This window comes from Lissotriton helveticus, chromosome 3_2 (genome assembly GCF_964261635.1).
Source record: "Lissotriton helveticus chromosome 3_2, aLisHel1.1, whole genome shotgun sequence".
NCBI classification, from domain to species: Eukaryota; Metazoa; Chordata; class Amphibia; order Caudata; family Salamandridae; genus Lissotriton; species Lissotriton helveticus.
In genome coordinates this window covers 27,244,717-27,262,732 of record NC_136062.1, presented here as the reverse complement: position 1 = coordinate 27,262,732, position 18,016 = coordinate 27,244,717, and the positions used below count along the sequence as shown (strand labels likewise).

General features: G+C 48.3%; 1 protein-coding gene and 1 long non-coding RNA gene across 2 annotated transcripts in view; one reads left to right on the top strand and one right to left on the bottom strand.

Moving 5' to 3' along the window:
- Window positions 1-18,016, top strand: part of LOC144826435 (transient receptor potential cation channel subfamily M member 7-like) — a 2,236,140-nt gene that overhangs the window by 1,345,405 nt on the left and 872,719 nt on the right. The window contains exon 25 of the mRNA XM_078684762.1: window positions 9,046-9,178. Coding sequence (XP_078540888.1) covers window positions 9,046-9,178 — 133 coding nt within the window. The remainder of the gene's footprint in view (window positions 1-9,045; window positions 9,179-18,016) is intronic.
- Window positions 1-18,016, bottom strand: part of LOC144826437 (uncharacterized) — an 871,719-nt gene that overhangs the window by 831,172 nt on the left and 22,531 nt on the right. The gene's annotated exons all lie outside the window — the stretch shown is intronic.

Sequence of the window (18,016 nt, the reverse complement as noted above, 5' to 3'; positions counted from 1 at the left end):
GCCACTTCCTTTCAGACTCTGCACTACTACCTCCTGAATGTCACTGCACCTCTCCCCTGTACAATCTACTTCTCTTGCCACTCTGCCTCTCCTCTTAGCCAGTGCCTTTCCCTCTACTCTCATGCAAGCGTAATTTCACTCACCTGTGCTTCTCATGTCTCTTCCTTATATGATCAGCCTCTGTGCCTCCTTCATGTACCTATAGTTCTCTCCTTCACGCCATTCCTGTCCTCATGCTACCTGCGCAGTCTACTTTCCTTATCATAGTAAGCCCCGCTTTAACTCTGCACTGCTCTGCTTCACACTCCCTTTCACACTGTACCCCTCCCTTTCACACTGTACCGCTTGTCTCTTACACTACACTACTGCTCATCTTTCCACTTTACCTCCTCAGAGCCACTACACCTATCAACCATCACAGCGTTCCTCTTCCTGTGCCACTGACAGTATTTATTTATTACTCTGCCCCATGCCACCTCAATGTGACTTCACCTCACCTCCACAATCTACTTCCCTTCACACTGCACATCTCTCTCTCCTCATCACACAGTACTTACTTCTCGCCATGCCACTGAGTCTCTAACCACGTGTTTGTACCACTGCACGTCACATAGCACCTTCGCCTCTCCCAGTTGTGCTGCGCCTGCTCCAATACAACGAACTGCTTCACTAAACACCACCACAGCAGTGCTGCTGCAGTGTCACTGGCAGCAGGTAGACTCTGCCACCTACTGCGCTACAGAGGCACTTGTCACTGACCTGTCATCGGTCACTCTATCTAATATCACTATAGCTCATCACGAAGCCCCGCCTACTTCCTAACTCTGTGAACTCTGCCTGCACCATTGGCAGGCTGTTCACAAGTATTTGTCACTGAGCTGGAAGAGCACTGTGTTCTAAGTAAATAATCCAAGTTGTAGACCAGGTGGTAAGTTCCAAGTAGTTCCTTTATTAGTTTCAATTGAAGATGTAGAAAGATGAAGGTAAGATGGTAAATAAGATTGAAGTATAGCCCCACCAAGAGCAGTCTCCCTCTGCTCAGCCTCTCATCCTCCAACTGACGCTCTCCACCAGTCCACACACCAACATTCCATTACATCATACAGCATTCTCCAGCCATGCAGGCTGAACAGAAGAGAAAGCATTGATGTAAAGAAAGAAGAGAGGAATAAACCTTACAACAGACCCTCTTTCTTCACAACAAAAGACAATAGAAGAATGAGAAGTAAAGACACAGAAGGAAAGGAGTATTATCAGAACGTAATAATACATGCAAAGTAAATGCAAAAATGGAATGCAATAATGCAATGACCTAAAATGAAACATAGTGTAATAATGCAAAACCATAAAATACAATGTAATAATAATGAAAATGCAAATATGCAATGCAATCCTGCGATAACCTGAAATGGAATATAATGCAATAACATGAAATTCAATGACATAGTATAACAACAATGAATGCATAATGAAATGTAGCATAAGCAAAATTAATGGCACGCACACCATCCCCATTTCTCACAAAGGAAGGCAAAACAAGACCTGTGCCACAAAAATGCACATCTGAAGACACAATACGTCACAGGAAAAAGAAAGAAGAACAGAAAAGCACGTATTACATAAGTAAACCTGACGTCTCAGGCTCCCCTATGCATGAAAGATCCAGTCAACTGCAACAGAAGAAAAGGTGGATAAAACTAGAGCAGTAAAGTTAACAGCGAACCAGCACTGAAGAAAAAAAACAAACAGACAGGACCAAAACAAGAATGTAGATACATGCGTAACAACTGGTACTCAACAAAGAAGACACCGATAAAAATAAAGGAATACGCTCACCCATGTAAATAACAAATAATGGGATACACTCACCCGTGATAATTACAGGAATATCCTCACCCATAAAAACAACAAGAATGAAATGGAATACACACATCCGTGTATACAATAAGAAAGAAACAGGATACAGTCATCTTGTGTAAATTACAAGAATACCCTCACCTGTGTAAATAACAAAAATGAAACGGGATACACTTATCTTGTGTAAATTATAGGGATACCCTCACCTGTGAAAAGAACAAGAGTGAAACAGGATACACTAACCTGTGTAAATAACAACACTCACCCGTGATAATTACAGGAATACCCTCACCCATGTAAACATGCACTCACTCACAGATAATATCATTCAAGTAATGGGATACCTCCTTTCCTTAACCTCTCTACCGCTCTACAGTTCTACCTCTCTCTCTACCTCTCTCTACCGCCTCTATATCTCTCTCTACCTCTACCCCTCTCGCTCTACCCCCTCTCTCTCTACCACACCTCTCTCTCTCTCTCTACACCTCTCTCTACACACACCTCTCTCTCTCTCTACACACACCTCTCTCTACACATCTCTCTCTCTCTCTCTCTCTCTACACACCTCTCATCCACTATACAATCAAGTATGTTCTTTTATATTTTATATGGTGTCCTCCATTTTAGCTGCCTTTCATCTTCAAAACTGCCTCACTCTGCTGCAGCCTTTTACTGTGTTCTACTTATGCTTTTCTCCAAAATGGTCAGAGTCTGGATTGTGGGCAATAGTTTTGCGTTTTGGGCCAGAGAGAGTGCTAGAAAGAGTGGCATTGTCAGGGACCTAGGTTTATCTAATGTAGACAACACTTGGGTTGCCCAGAGAGGGTTAAAGTGGCATCAATTGCTACCTTTGTTAAAGATTGTCAATTCCAGACCCCATGATTGTGTATTGTGGTGGCAATGACCTAGGCACAATTACGGGGGTAGGGTTGGAAATCCTAATTAAGGATACCTTTGGTAAATTAATAGCACTATTCCCACATACTTTGTGGTGTTCTCTAACATTTGCTACAGACAAAAGTGGCAGCGGGCAACCATATTTTGTCCACAGATAGAGAAAACCAAGAAACATGTCAATTTCTCTGATACCACAACGTGGGCTCTAAATACCATAACAACTTAAACTTCGACATGGACAGACTATATTGAAAAGACAGAGTCCATTTCAAAGACACAGGCAACAGGGTGTTCCTCAACAACTTAAGACTGCATCCTGTTCTATGTGTAGTTTGATTTGATTTGAGTAGTTATTTGTTAAGCACACAAACCCATGTCTAAATGATAGGTGTTTCTTAACCCTTTAAGTAGACTTTTTGGTCGTTATCGTGAATTTGTCACAACCCTCAGTGTGGCCCTCATGTAACTTTGTGACGACTTTGCAAATAACTATGGGAATCCAAGAACATATTTGGCTCTCTATTCTTCATATTTTGCAACTGCTCTGTTTATTACATGCATGCCATTAAGAAAATAAACCCTCCTTAACAAATGAGTGTAAACTTCGCACCTTCAAGTGCCACTTTTCTAAGTGTGTACCGCAGTTTGTTGATCATAATTATGTATGTTGCTGTAAAGTTGTTAATACCCAACTACATGATCGAGACATCAGTGATGGCAACTGCCTCTTCAGAGACAAGGCAGCCTTAATGCTGGAGCACTTTAAAGACTCACGGGCTATGGCCAAGTCCTTGGGCCTCAGTTGCCCAACGTCCACCCCTGTCTTCCTACCGCCCCTTTCATGGCTACGGAAGGGGTTTTCAATCACGTGAACCCTACTCCAGCCACCATCCCACAAAAGCTCCCCAGTCTGTGCTTGGGCAAGAACACGGTTCATACCAATTCCGTGGGTCGGGTAGCCAGAGGTCTGCCACAACCACAAATCTCCCTGCAGCCGCTAAGCTCTCCTAATCTTCCCTACAAGATCGTGGGAGCCAATTGGTGACAGAACCATCTCCACCACTGGTATTCCATTTCTTCGGTCAGGTGGGTTTTACAGATTATTTGGAGGACTTTACATCCTTCTCTCCCACTTTGACTCCAGCTAACGATCGGCTGACGGAGGATCATTTGTCCTTGCTCCACAAGGAAGTCATGGCTCTCTTGGTCAAGGAAGGCCTATAGAATGTTCCGGTTTCAGAAGGAGGTAGTGGTTACTATTCCAGCTACTTTCTGATTTCAAAAAAGAACAAGGGGCTTTGCCCTAGTTTGCATCTGAGAACCATCAACCTTTTCCTCAAGAAGAAGTTCAAGATGCTCACTTTGGCTTGGTTGTTGTCTGTCCTGGACCCAGGACACTTGATGGTAGCGTTGGACTTGCATGAAGCCTATGGTCATATTCCCGTAATACCTGCTGTTTACGGTAGGCCACAAGCACTTTCAGTTAATTGTGCACCCCTTTAGGCTTGCCAACGCCCCCTGGGTGTTCACCAAGGTGATGCTGGTGGTTGCAACTCATCTGCGCAGATCAGTAGGTACCATTATTCCCCTTCCTCAATGACTGTCTGTTGAAGGCAAGATATCCCCAGGCTGTCGTCTCCCACCTCCGGACTACGGTAAACCTTCTGCAATCGCTGGGGTTCACGATCAACGTGCCAAAGTTACACCTGACTCCCTCTCAGATGCCCCCTTTTATTAGAACTGTTCTGTACACAATGCAGTTTTGGGTTTATCCTACCGAGGAGTCAGCCCCTATACTGAATTTTGGTGAGACTGACTGAAGCTGTTGTGCCTCATGGCCTTTTGTATCCTGCTAGTGACACATGCCAGATTGCATCTGCGGGCTCTGCAGTGGGACCTGAAGTTCCAGTGGGCACAGTATCAGGGGAATCGCTCCAACATGGTCCAGATCTCAGAAGCAATTGCAACGGACCTGCAGTGGTTAGGGAACCGTGATTGGGTCAGAGGCAGAACTCTTCCCCTTCCCCAACCAGATCTCACAGTAGTGACAGATGCTTCTCTTGTCATCTGAGAGCAATGGTGCTCTGTGGACTGTGGTCTCAAGCGGAATCCAGACTCCACATAAATATGTTGGTGCTTCAAGAGATCCGATTGGCATTCACAGCCTTTCTACCCTCCATTAATGAAAGGCTAGTGCAAATGATTACAGACAACAGCACCGCCATGCGTTACTGCAACAAACAGGGTGGGGTCATGGACCCTTTGTCAAGAGGCCCTGTCTCTTGAAACGGCTGGAGCAGCAGGCATGTCCCTGCTGGTTAAAACACCTGGCAGGTCCTCTAAATGCCAGAACAGACAAGCTCAGCTGTTGATGCCTAGCAGATTACGAAAGGCGTCTCCATCCGTAGGTGGAACAGGTCTTTTTCAGCAATAAGGGCAGCCTTGGTTAGATATGTTTGTGCTGGTGTTTCCAAGGCGGCTCTCGGCCGGAGACGCTTTTCGTCTTGAGTGGAACTCAGGCCCCTGTGGACCTTTCTGCCTTACAACTTCTGCCTAGAGTTCTCAAGAAGATGAGAAACAACCGGGTTCAAGTCGTCCTTGTGGCTCTGGCCTGGGCACGGACAGACTGGTACCTCGAGCTTCTCAGTATGAGCATTGATCTGCCAATCGGGAGGGTCTTCTGTTGCAGCAGCCGGAGAGGATCCTCCACCTGAACCTGTCAGCTCTACGCTTTCTTGCAGGGAGATTGAGCGGAGACAGTTGACAGGTTTCGACCTTCCTCCTGAAGTCTGCAATATTATTCTGGCAGCCAGGCATACGCCTACCAATGGAACAAATGTGTATTATATTGTACAGAAAAATCGATTGACCCTCTTTCTGATGACTTCTTTTCATTCTAATCATTGCCCAGCAGGGCTCTGCTCTGGGCACTATAAAGGGTTAACTTTCTGCTCTGTCTCCCTTCTTGTGGCTGCCTGACCAACCCTCTTTTCTTTTTTTAACAGTTTTTACTAGAGACAAAAAAACAGCAGCAGCAAATACATTACATTAGCAGTTCAGCTATAGATACATGCATTCTAGTACAAGTACAGTGTGCAGTAACCTTTCGGAGTCTGTCAAATAACACAGAGCAATAGCCTAGTCATTAAAGAGGACAAAACTTATTTCGTCAGATCTGAGAACCACCATTTCCGTTTACTTTAGCAGCCCATCGATGTATGTTGTTCCGTGTGTATCAGCTCCCTCTAAAATTGATCAACCCTCTTTATTGAAGTCCACTATTGTGAATAGTTACTTAAAGGGCTTGTAAGCATGTTTCTCCCCTTTTCTTTCATTATGCCTCATTGTGGTACCTTAATTTGGTTCTTACTTTTTTAATGTGTGCTCCCTTCGAGCCTTTTCATATTGTCCCCTCTGCCTGCTCACCATCAAGACAGCTTTTCTAGTGGTACTAAAATCTGCCCGGGGGTGAGTGAGCTGCAGGCTTTATAATCCAAGCTTCTGTTACGGTCTGTTTTTCCAGAAAAACTGGTGCTGTGAACTAGGGCCTCTTTCCTGCCGAAAGTAGTTACACCATTCCTTGTGGTCCAATCCGTTACCTTGCCCATTTTCTATTCTTCTCCACATCCCTCAAAAGAAGAGCGACTCCCACGTCTGGACCTAAAAAGAGCATTGTTGTTCCAACTTGACCGCACACGACAGTTCAGGGTGCTCGACCAACTCTTTGTGGGATATGTTGGAGCGAAGAAGGGTCAGGTGGTACATTTTGTGTTGGGTCATTCTCTGTGTAAAAATCTGTTACGTACTGGCGAAGAAGCAGCCCCTAAGGGCTTAAGGGCTCAGGCCACCTGGGCTAAAGCTGCCACCACTCTGTTGGCACATGGAGTCCCAGTCCTGGACATCTAGCAGGCAGCGACATGAGCATCCCTGCACACATTTACCAACTATTACTTCCTGGACAGTCCAGTCAGCAAGGATAGGCACTTCTCCCGTTCGGTCCTGCCTTACTTTTTATTTTAGAATTCGTCTGTAGCCCACCACCGGTGATGATATTGCTTGGGTATCTATTCAAAGGTAACAAATCTGAGGCTGGATATCTCGATCAGATGAACAAGTTACTTACCTTTGGTAATGCATTAACTGGTAGAGATGAGATCTGGCTGCAGATTCCTTACTGACTCACCCATCCCCCCGCTCTATGGACAAGTTTCTAGGTTCAGGGCTGATCCCTTTCTGTGCGCTAGTATGGACACATCAGTGTCAGTGCATTTCAGGACTCCACACTTCTGGTGTGAAAAGTCGTGAAAAGTAACTGACATCTGCATGCTGAGGGGGGCACATATATAGGTTACATAGATGTCACTTTGTGTGGTGGGATCTGCACCCTAAGCTGACCAACACCACCTACTGGCACAAGAGACAGAACCCCGACACTCTAAATATTTCATGTACAATTTGCAGATAAGTTTCTACAGCAATGAATGCACCATAGGATAATTAGAGAAACGTTCTATCACAGGAATTATGTATGCAAAACAGAATTGACTAAACAGTGATTTATTTCCTCAAAAATAGTCTTAGAATTTACAAAGCACAAATTCTGTGATGTAATTAGAATTCCGGTTCCTTGTCTTTTGTAGCACGAAAACAGCCAACGCGCGTTTCGTCACCACCGTGACTTCCTCAAGGCTGTAAAGAATAAGCATGAATACAATAGTTGGCACATGTATCCAAAAAGAATCTAGGACCTCATAGTTGTATCTTGGGTTAAAAAATGGGAAATAATGTGAAAGAGAATTAATGTCACACAAAAGAGAGAAGAAAGAAGAACACCCAGAGCAAGGGAACATTAGAGTGTGGGAACGCCGAAAAGACGAGTGAAACTTAGCGTCACATAGCTTCAGAAATATGGAGCTATACCAGGCATAAAAACCTTTTATCGTGAAAAACCAACAATTAAAAAGATTTAAAAAAGATTTAGAGGAAGACTGTGTGTGTGCAAAGACACTAGATATAGTTCTAAGAGTGACCCATATACCAAGAGCAAGTTCTAGATAAAAACAAAGTATAGTAACATAAGAGGCTGAGAAATTGTTCTTATTTGCAGGTGTGCTGCCTGATCTTCCTGTTGCTTTTGTAGTAGAGGTCTATAGACAGGATTATAGATGAAATGCTGATCCTCCTCGACAAGTATAAAGGTCATATTAGTAACCGGAAGATTGAGAAATTTGTGTATATTTTACCCTTGATACAATATATCTATTTACTACAGATTAATATTTTAATTGGAATATTATAATCTTAAAAAATACTCAGAGGTACAAAATGAAAATAACTAGAAGGTACCACATAACTACTCCCCAGAGCTGGATATTCACAGAAATTAACCATGATGAGGATATTGGCCCAGGTACATCTAACTAGGGAAGTAAAGAAGTGTAGTTTACAGACAAGCCGGTTGTATTTAACGTCCATCATAATGTTATTCACTTTATTCACTTTGGAAGGATAAAAGGCTGAGTTAAAGTTTCCAGTAAATGAACCTGCATCATACAGGCCACTTGTCAATGCAGTTAATAGAGCGAGTTATTTGATTTGTATAGATACACTTTCGTCCTATTTGTTTTAAGTTGGATTAATACTACTTATTTTTGTTACCTTCTATGTGCTGCACTAGATGTTCCATAATGAGGAGGCAGAGAAAAGACAAGATTGTGACTAAATGGTTCGCAGTAATACCATTCCTATTTAGGTTTTCAATTGTTGTTGGTTTTATTATTGTGAATTTTTATTCCGTGAATTGCTCTATTATATTGTATTGTCTCTTTTGGTTAAGCCTGTTTCCTGAATGTTACTTTCTGGTATTTCTATGCATGTTAAAATTAATAAACACACTATGGAGCAGCACATTTGCATGCCTGTTTAATTGCACCAAAACAGATTTTTAGTTGAATTTAAGGGGCGAGCTGAACATTATAATGGGGATGAACAATATTCAGTTTTCGGTTTAAAACTTCAGAAAATCACATTCGTTAACAAGTGTCCAACATTTTTCCTCTCGCAATTTCCAGAAAATAATACTGCGAGGAATTTGTTGTGTGGAAAAAAAATATCACAGTTGTGCACAATTACTGCACAATCTGAAATATCAGGAAGCAGACGTAACCACTATATTTACGCTCAGTCCTAATATTCTCACCCAACTCAGAATGAGTATCGTGGAGATGTGAAAGATGTCATTATGAGCACACATTATGAATGGTTTAACTTGTAGTTTTTCTTTACTTTCAGAATTGTTTTTAACTGAGGAAGATCAAAAAAAGCTTCATGATTTTGAAGAGCAGTGCGTTGAGATGTATTTCAATGAAAAAGATGATAAATTTCACTCGGGGAGTGAAGAACGAATTCGAGTCACTTCTGAAAGGTGAAAATAATGAATATACTTGTTTCATTCAAATTTGTATTAGTTGATCGATTTAGATATTTTTCATAATGCTACCGTGCTACCTTTCCTACGTTTCAGATCTTTCTAAAACATTGTGGGGGCGTGGCCAAGATGGCGGCACGATCAGGCGCGTTGTCCCGGAGCTCCCGCCGACAGCGAATTACAGCACGGCCCCACAGCCCCACGGCCGATATAGCAACGGTCGGTGTTTGGCAGTGGTGACCCCGGCGAGCCTTGTGAGTGTCCGGCTATCGAATTGGGCTGTCTGGCAGCGGACCGCGACTGCGAGACGGTCACCGGGCGGGAGCAGCGGCTGCCGGGAAGTGGTGTGCGGCGGAGCGGCTGCGCTAGAGGGGCCGCGCTGTCCAGACCCGGTTGATGCGGCATCCCCCTGGAGGCACCGGAGGTGGCGTACGCCCGTGGGGAAGTGTGCGGCAGAGTGAAGAGCGGTGCTCAGCTCCGAGAGTGCAGAGGCGGGGACAGTGATCCTGCGGCCCGCCATTTTGCTGAGGATCGTCGGCGGCGACCAGCCGGGGTCCTTGCCGGAGCGGAGTGGTGCACGTCCCGGCATCGAGAGCGGAGAGGCCGCAGGCGACGCTGCGGAGGGCTGGACGGACGGGGCCAGCAGTGGACTGAGGTGAGCCCCCGGCCGAATAGCAAGGGCAGCAAGGGATACCGCCATTTTGTGGTCAGGCCTACACGCCTTGGACGCAGCGGCTCCCTGGAGGGGTCTACTACAGGGGGTGCAGGCGGGGTCAGCGAGGGCGATTGCGGGTGAGATCGCCCGTTACCGGGACCTCGGATGAGCGCCCCTTGCAAGGGACGGGGCGAGCGGATCCCGCTCTCTCATGCCCACAGTGACGAGCGTGGAGATTGAGACTTGCGGTGCCATTTAAGCTCCGGCGGAGGGAGCCCAGAGTGCTACAAGACAGGAGGCCAGCCCGGTGACGGAGGTGGGGCCCCCGATCTGAGCGGGACAGCAGCGGCAGTGTGTGGCGTCGCCATTTGGCTCTGCCCTGGGACGTTAGAAGTCATGCAGGGGTTGGTTGACCCGGATCAGGCTGGCTTTATACCCGAGCGCCAGACCGTCGACAACACGAAGAGGGCACTCCACTTGCTCGAACGGGCCACGAGACTGCCAGGTAAATTCATGATGATGGCAATAGACGCAGAGAAGGCGTTTGATCGGGTTCACTGGCCATACCTGGAACAAGTGCTTATTAGGGCAGGGCTGGGGGTTAAATTTCGCACGTGGGTCCTGAACTGCTACACCTTTCCTACGGCGTCGGTGCGAGTCAACGGCTGTTCATCGCCCACTTTTCCCATTGAACGCGGAACCCGGCAGGGGTGTCCGCTTTCCCCGTTGCTCTTCGCGCTGTACATGGAACCTCTCGATTCAGAAAAGGGGGAACCTCTGGCGCAGATTATGCGGACGGACCCGAAGGTGCGAGGAATCAAATTCGGAGCGTATGTCCACACGATCAGTTTATACGCCGATGACGTCCTTCTTTCCCTAGCCTCCCCTGCAACTGCGTTGCCGGCTAGCGTGTTGGTCCTGGAGGCGTTTGCAAAAGCTTCCGGCTTTAAAGTTAATATGGCAAAATCTTTGGCCCTGGATCTTTTTTTGGAGACACAGACACGGGCCTCACTGGAGGCGCAGTTTCCCTTCCGCTGGGCAGACGGTGCAGTCCCCTACCTGGGGATACAGCTGGCGGCCACGTTGCAGGACACGGTGCGTATTAACTACGCTGCCCTCAGTCGCACCATCCGCACAGAATTGGGACGATGGCGACATCTCCCGCTGTCCTGGCTGGGGCGGGTGGCGGCGGTAAAGATGACGGTCCTCCCACAGATCTTGTACATCTTTCGGTCTATCCCGCTCCGTCCCCCCAAGGGCTGGATCTGTTGAACACAGTCGGAGCTGGCGCAGTTTGTCTGGAATGGAAAACGGCCCAGGTTGAAGCTGCGGTTGGCAATGCTCCCCCCCGGAGAGTGGGGGTCTGGGATTGCCGGACTTACAGCTCTATTACCAAGCGACTCAACTCCGGACCCTAGTGGAATGGAGCAAATGGAATCGGAATGGCACTGGCTTTTTCCGGATAAGGCGGTGGCGGTACGCCCGCTGCGGGAGGTGCCCTTCCTTCGTCGACACCACCGACCTCCCAACCTGTACGCCTCTTTCATCACATGGGTCCCGCTTGAGGTGTGGGATCAAATATGTGTCCGACATGGCTTGACGACATTCCCTTCCCCCTCACGCCTTTGTTGGAGAACCCTGATTTTGGCCCGGGTAGGGATGTTCGGGCTTTCGCACTCTGGCGCCCCGCGGGCTGTAGGTGTCTTTTTCACATCTATTCGAGTGAGGGGGTGACACCCTTCGAGGATATACGGAGGGCCTGTGGCTTACCGGAAACAGAGCGCCTCCGCTATCTCCAGGTGTGACACTGGGCGCTCCACCCCCTGGTCCGCGGGGAGGCAGACCGCAAGCTTAGTCGATATGAAAATTGGCTTCTCACACGCAAGGCAGACAAACGGCTCATTTCGGACATCTACCGGCTACTCTTGGACAGGTACTCACACATTTATAACACGGGACGGGTGAGGTAGGAGAGAGAACTGGGGCCATCTGCTATCGTGCCCGACACTCTGCTTACCACATGGGGTTGACAGACACCTTTACTAAGCTGGTAACCTACTGGTACTATACGCCTGAACGACTGCATGTAATGGATCGCACTAAGGATGCTTCTTGCTGGCGGGGTTGCGGGGAGAGGGGTACGTTGACACACCTCTTGTGGGATTGTAAGCATATCCAGGGCTACTGGAGAGCGATCCTAGACGAGGTGGACGCACACTTTGAAACAGAAATCCCCAGATTCCCGGCCTATGTCCTTTTAGGGCTTCCCAATGCCATTACCTTCCCGTTGAGAGCGCACAGGGGCCGGCTGATTGCGATAGCACTGGGTTCCGCAGTTCCAAAGTTGGCTGGGTCGGCTCTGGTCTGTCCTGGGTATGAAAAAACTATCCCTGGTAAGGGCGAGGGAGGGGTCAAAGTATGCGGAACTGTGGCAACCCTTCCTATCCCTGTTGGCCACTGAGTTCTGGGATGTGACCTGCCCCCGGTATCTGAGATTACTCCGTTTATCACACACGGATGACTAAAGTGCGCTGGTATGTATGGCTGGATGTTTGGTGCGGGATGTTAGATCCGGAACGAGGGTGGGTAGGCCGGGGTGAAGTTCTGGGAGAGGCGGGTTGGGGGTGGGGTTGTTCCCTGTTGTGGCTCTGTGGGCAATGGGTCTACTCCGACTGATGGTCCCGCAATTTCCGGGGATTATTGGACTGTGTGTGTGTACCTTGAAGCTGAGAATCATTGGTATCACTATGGTAATCCAAAGCTTTTTATATGCCTTGTACACCGGAACTTTTCCGCTTTGTGAAAGAGCCTTTCTTTTTTCAATAAAAAGATTTAATACTAAACATTGTGTGTATATAGAAAAACAATACTAAAAGTAAGAGAATGATAATGATTTTTACAGTTCTATTCGAGGGTGTGATCTGAACAGAGTATGGACATCCTCAATTCCTGTTCACAAACATTTCAGCATTTGTATTGAGGGTCATGATATGGGCTTACAGAAGGAACCTCCTTGTAGGAATAAACTTATGACTGACAAAGAATTATAACGTTTTCCCCACTGGGTAGTGGCCAGTGTGAGTCATATGACTAGTTATTGCCTTTGTGATGTGGTAGTTAAGGACTTTTTATTCTGATAGATACTTCTAGCCGCAGATTCCACAGCTTTTGAATATTCCACAGCGCCAGACTGGATCCAGAACATTTTCAGCAGTACCTTTGTGCTCCAGAAGATGGCACTGTGCGACATCTCCCCCTGGAGTCCGGCCGTGGGGAGGTCCCACGCAGCAGTGCACCAAATAGATGGTTACTCTCTTCCACCATTGCTGTGGATGGCCGTGGATATCCTGGCTGAAATCTCAGTCTACCTTCCCAGAAGTTCGCTAGAAGGATGAACCATCCAGCATTACATGCTTGCCCCCTTCTGGATTAACTCAAATCCATTCAATAGGGATGGTACAATTTAGGATGCCTCGATGACCGTCACCTACAATCAAGAGTAGATTAGGTTACTCTCCTGAAGAAACACCGTACATCCACTAGGAGTTTATAGGCGTGAAACATGTCGACCTTTGAATCACCCACACCGTCACTGCAACCACTGAGCTGCAGCAGGTTGAAATCCCCCTGCCAGCTTAGACTCTTGTAGTCTCGTCTTTTAACCATAGCATAGTGTCCAGTTTTTAACCCCTTCCATGCTCATGACGGAACGGTTCCGTCATGAGCGTCGGTTGGCCTGTGCGGTTCCGTCATGAGCCCGTTGGCTCATTAGAACGCTCAGCACAGCGCGAAAATTCGCGCCGCGCTGAAGCGGTTAAAGGTTCCCTGGAGCACTTATAGCTATATTTATTACGCGTACTGCACCCACTCTACTCACCACTCTATGCCCCTCCACCTCCACACATAGGGCCTGCTATTCTGAAGACCTCCGTCAAAGAGCCCCCCTGTGGGGCCTGTTGGGCATTGCAGAGCTGGCCCAACGAGGAGCTGCCCTATGATGAAGCATGATACCTCTTGGGGCGTGTGAGGGCCCTTGCTCCTTTTTGGAGCTCTTCCCCTCTGATCCTTTTCCTACCTGGTTCCGACCCTTTTCCCTCCCCACCCCCCTTTTTTTCTCCTTTTTTTCCTCCTTTTTTTCTCCTTCTCTCATCGCCCTTAGGATCTGCATACCACTCTTTGATCCACATGTTATTGGGCATGTATGCTGGACCTGTCTCATAAAAGTCCTTGTCCCTCTATTTGTTTATGACTGTGCGTCTCCACACACTCTTTTTGGCTCTGTAAATGACGAGCGGAGCTTGTATAGGCACAATTCCATCACTCTGTCAGTTCCTTTATTTCTGTGCTACCAGACGTAGATATGGTGCTCCCTTCTTTCGGAGACGCTTCGATATTTTTCACCAATTTTCTTCAGTGTGCAAGGGATGTCACCTCCTACAACAACAGGTTTTAAGCCTTTAGGGACTGTTGCAAACAAATGTCTGTGATGGATCTCCATCAGGTGGGCCTGGGCCCCAGCCCGACTCAAAGGCTTGCGATCATGAACTCAAAGGCCAATAGGAAACGCAAGGCGAAACTATGTCGTCAAGCATAAGTAGACTCATCGCTGGGACCTTTACAAACCATTCTCCATGTCCCAGGTTCGATCTAATTTCTGGGGTTGACTTAATGGCTCCAGAGGTCTTTTCCAGTCGTGCTCCAAGTCATCAGGTAAGTGTAAGAATCACAAGAAATTGAAGCAGGATTTTTCTCCCTCACGCCATGTGCATTTTCCTGAGTAAGTGTGGGGGCCCCACTAACTTTCTTGATCTCTCTCCTGAAGTTGGTCGACTTTGGGGCCGATCCGCAGCTAGTTCCGACACAACCCAAGTTTCCTGGGCCCTCAGCCAGATCAAAGAGTTCAACATAGCCAAGCTCTGGCTCTTTGGATCCCTAGCAACTCCCTCTGGCACACCTTGGGATCCCACAGAGCCAATGGGGCTTTGACTTGGGATACTGTTAGCGGGTTAACCCTCAGCACCAGTTGGACACTCCAAGCCTATCTTGCTGCAACTCTTGTTCCGACGCCGCATCCTGTTCCATGACCCATGCAGCAGCATGCTGATGTCAACTTTGAGTGCCACAGGAGGCAGCCTGATTGTTCTTTCTGACATTGATGCGACCTCAACCAACGTTGTGCCCGCAGCCCTCAGTTGCATTACCTTAAGGTTGATAACACTGTCTGCATTCCCCTGTTGGGACTCATTCGGATAATGATTGTAACCCAGTTGATCAGTCCGCTCAGGTCTACCAGTGTGGCAGTTGGTTCTAGAACTTACAGGAGGCTAGTAGCCTCAATATCTACCCTGGGTCAGGTCTTATTTCTTCCCTTGGACCAGCTACAGCAGAAACCAAAGATTCAAACGTTTTGATTGAGATACGTCTTCCTTTAAATTAAGCGCTAATGAATACCTTATCTGAAAGAAACAGGTTAGTATTAGATTCCTTACCTTCGAATATCCCCAGGCGTCAGACTGGATCTGGAAACTTTTGCGTAGCAGTACCCTTGCGCGTCGGTAGGCCTCGTCTGCGGCTCCGCATCCGTCGTGGGCGTCGTTGGCGCAGGGATGACGTCGCCGGAGTACTTAGTCGCCGGTCTCGCGCGCTGACGTCAGTTCTTCTTTTTTCCGCGCCAGCAAGCGCCGATCCGGAAAAAGTTGTACCCTAGTCAATTTTTGACTAACTTTTTCGATCCTTTTTGATCATCTTTTCGAGTCTCTCGACTCCGACGGTGCCGGTAGGGATGCCCGGGTTCAAACCCTGCGTCGATTCCAGCCGACTGATGTCGGTTACCGACCCCCATCTCCGGTGTCTTCACTGTCTGGGCCAAGACCACGACGACAAGTCCTGCTCCGTCTGCCGGGCCCTGACGTCCAGAGCTAGACGGGAGCAGTCCCGCAAGCGACTCAATCTCCGGAATTCAGCTCCGGCATTCAGCCCCGCGCCGCTCGAGGTCCCGGTCCGGAAGGAGGTCGAAGGACTGGAGTCACCACTGTAGGAAGGTGGATATCGGACTATGGTTACCCCCAACTTTTTGCCTAGTGTTTAGCTGGTTTTCGACCTAGTTGGCCTGGGGCCCTGCTATTCAGGACCCCAGACTAATTGCTCTCTCTGTAAAATGGACTCCATGTACCTTAGGTACATACCAAATTGGATACTGGGTCACCTTATCAGCCCCTGTACAGTGTACCTTAGGTACCCAGGGCATAGGTGTACCCAGGGCCTACCAGGGGCTGCAGCATGTATTATGCCACCCCTGGCTGGCCATCCAAACTGACACAACTGGCTGCTAAGACAGCTGGGGCAAGGTGGTGTAATCACCCTTTGCTGTAGATATAGTATACCTATATCTAACCCCAAAATGGACACATATACTCCCATCAGTCACTCCTATGGCAGGCCTTATCAATCGTGAAGGCAGAGTGCTTGGAATTATGTGAGATAGTGCTCTAGCATGAGCTGAGCCTGTCTGCAGCTTGCGGAACCAAGTCCTCATAGCTGTTCCATGATAACGCTATACCATATACTCTTAAGTGCATTATAATCCTCACGGTTATTGCTAACTTTGGTATAGCATTATCAAAACATGTCGAGTAAGGTGTCATACGAATTGGAATACTACCCCCTCGCCAGTTCTGGCGATGGGGGTAGCATTCAACCCTTTTAGAGGGACACGACATGTATGTAACTGTGAACCCCGGTTAAAGTTAAGCAGAGCCTCAGCATCACAAAATGGATGCTGCCACCACAGACACAAGTCTGACCTCCTGCTGCTGGGAGTACTTCCAGCGAGGGAGGCCTGGACAAAGAGTTTCCTGCCTTGGGAGGTGCTAGAACCACCCCAGACTAGATTTTGTGTATTAGGTAGGACAGGCCTGAAAGGAATGAGACATGCCTGGGGCACACAAGGTGTCCCTGTGCATACCCCGGTTCAAACCAGTTGCTGGGGCACTCCAGCCCCAGCGCGAAACCGGACAAAGGATAGGGGGTGTAACCACCCTCCTTCCTGGTCCCACCCATGGGAGGGACTTAGTCACTAGTGCAGCCCCCTTTAGGAGAATAAAGGTAGGAGCTGGTCCCATCCCAAATTAGATTATCCTGAACAACTTTACAAGAAGAAACTCTGGACTTCGACGTTCTGCTCCACAGAAGACTGAAGAATCTCCCTTGTGGGCAAGCAGTGTCCACCCTGCAACTGCAGGCACCATCAAGCGTCCTAGCGGTTCACTTTGTCGTCCTTCCTGCCGGAACGAGACCTCAGAGCCCGACGAGACCCGGATTCCCAGACCTCTCCAACCTCTACCCACATCTGCAGCACAGCTGAGACCCGTGGGTGCGACGAGACACGTGGGACCGGCCATCTTGAAGAAACTGCACTTCGCTTCCAGCACGACTTCAGAGGCATCCTTGAGAAAGTGCTTTGGGGATTGAGAAGCCCCAGCCCCGAGCAGCTCCTGCACCGAAGACCAGCCCCCCCAGCATCCACGAGATCTGCGTGGGGCCCTTTTGCTTAATTGCTGCTCGACGCGTTGTCTGGTCACTTGCCGGCTGGCTAGTGACCTCCTAGACGACGATCTTTGAAAACTACACTGCTGGTCTGGTTGCTCCAGACTGGCCCTTGCTCCCTTCCAAAAGAGGAGCACCCCGGACCCTCCTGGTCCACACCAGACGCCTTTTCAACTCACCGCATGGGTTGCCTTTGCCAAGGCCTGTTGTCGCCGAATCCGGAACAGACACCGCCGACAGCGAGAGCCTGCGTGGGACAGCTCGTGCCTCCATTCTGGTCGTCGAAGACACCTCCTGGTCCACGTGGCTGCAGAGTCAAGCGTCCAATCTTCACCTGATCGCGACGACGACATCTGGTTCCTTCCTGGTTCCACACCGGTCACTGGCTAGTGACTTTGAACATTGTCCCCTCTGCTTTCAGGTCTTCATCTTCCTCGATCCACCCGTGGATCGCTCCGGACATCTTCCTCCTGGTCGCCTGCAGCATCTTTCTTCAAGGCTCCATAGACTTTGACGCGGAAACCCGGCACACATTGAAACCTATGCACCCGCAGCCCGTGGGTGAGGTAACAAGAGCATTTCGGTGCTCAAGGGTAGATTGACTCTTCTAGTGTCCAGGTATCCTGTCGTTTTAG